The sequence below is a fragment of the Austrofundulus limnaeus genome, unplaced genomic scaffold (genome assembly GCF_001266775.1).
Source record: "Austrofundulus limnaeus strain Quisiro unplaced genomic scaffold, Austrofundulus_limnaeus-1.0 Scaffold318, whole genome shotgun sequence".
Taxonomy (NCBI): Eukaryota; Metazoa; Chordata; class Actinopteri; order Cyprinodontiformes; family Rivulidae; genus Austrofundulus; species Austrofundulus limnaeus.
The window spans coordinates 681,367-682,849 of NW_013952720.1; the positions used below are offsets into that span (position 1 = coordinate 681,367).

At 46.8% G+C, this 1,483-nt stretch overlaps 1 protein-coding gene across 4 annotated transcripts in view; it reads left to right on the forward strand.

The window, feature by feature from the left end:
- The window catches only part of LOC106527277 (protein TALPID3), a gene marked incomplete at its 5' end in the record, with an annotated part of 9,381 nt that extends 8,155 nt beyond the window's left edge, over window positions 1-1,226 (forward strand). For 3 of the 4 annotated variants that reach the window (XM_014022109.1, XM_014022111.1, XM_014022112.1), the window contains 4 exon segments: window positions 1-122; window positions 193-346; window positions 681-837; window positions 908-1,226. In XM_014022109.1, coding sequence (XP_013877563.1) covers window positions 1-122; window positions 193-346; window positions 681-837; window positions 908-1,211 — 737 coding nt within the window. 4 annotated transcript variants of the gene reach the window in all.
- Window positions 1,227-1,483: the final 257 nt, after the last annotated feature.

Here is a 1,483-nt window from a genome sequence, read left to right on the forward strand (position 1 = left end):
ACCTCGTTAACGAGGTTCTGACTGAGACTGTGGTCCAGATTCTGGGTCAGAGAAACACTTCAGCTGCTGAACCAGAACCAGAACCGGAAGCCCCAGAGCCAGAACCAGGAGCTGATGAGGAGGTACAGAACTGCTCCTCACACTGTTAGCTCCCTGCTCCTCTGTGGGTCTTATTGAGTCCTCTGCCAGCAGAAACCACTTCCTGTGGTCCTCACACCTGTACCAACACCGCTGCCCAGTGTGACCCAGAACAGCAGGGAGACCACACCTGTCCCCACCCCTCCTGGATCAACTCCACCCACCCCGCTGAGCACGCACCCTCCTGAGCCAATCACAGCTCCTCCAGGTCTGTAGGTCCTGAACCAATCACAGTAAACACATTATAATCTGAATAATGACAGTAATCAGATTATAATCAGATTATAATCAGATTATAATCAGATTATAATCTGATTATAATCAGATTAAAGACAGTAATTAGATTATAATCAGATTATAATCAGGTTAAAGACAGTAATCAGATTATAATCAGATTATAATCAGATTATAATCAGATTATAATCAGATTATAATCAGATTATAGTCAGATTATAATCAGATTATAGTCAGATTAAAGACAGCAATAGTTGTTCTGGTCTGAATCAGTCTGACTCTGATCATCTCTCTCTCTGTGACCTCAGATCTTGTAACCACACCAGCCTCCACCCCAGAGGATGTCTCARAGGAAATCCCGCCCACTGCTCCCCAGGCCCCGCCTCCTCTCACCTGGGGCGATGCTGATCTCCGTCTGGAGGAGGARAGACCAGAGGAACATCTGGACCCAGACGAACAGCAGCTGTAGGTCCACAGACACACAGCAGGCATCGTGGGAGAGCTTCTGACCCACTCTCTGCTCCTGCTTCTCCAGCAGCATCATGTCACGAGCAGAGGAGCCTCCTGTCTGCTCCCCTCCTGCTCCTCCCCATTCTGTTGGACCTGRACCTGRACCTGGACCTGMACCTGRACCTGGACCTGGACCTGGACCTGGACCTGGACCTGRAYCTGGACCCCCCTCCAGCTCCTCGGAGGATCTGAGCTCCAGCAGCTCCACGGTGACGGCCGGGACTGAAGCAGCTCTGAAGCACATCTCAGATGGAGAACTGCTGATCAGCATGAGCCATCTGCATCCTCCCACAGGTACAATCATCATCATCATCATCACCTCCCTCTGATCTGACCTCCTTCAGACCCACCATGATCTGTTTTTATGATTTCAGCAGGACCAAGCAGAAACTGTGGGATAAACCTTGTGTCAGCAGGAACTGAATCTGAATGTGCAGAATTTTAAACTGAATGCATTGGTTTGAAAATAAATTTCACTAAATTGAAACTGAATTTAAAGTTTTGTATCTGAATTAATTTACTTTGAAACTGTATTTTGGTTTATTAAAAATTCAGTTTGACTACCTTTTTTTGACTGCAGTGATTAATTTGACCTATATGT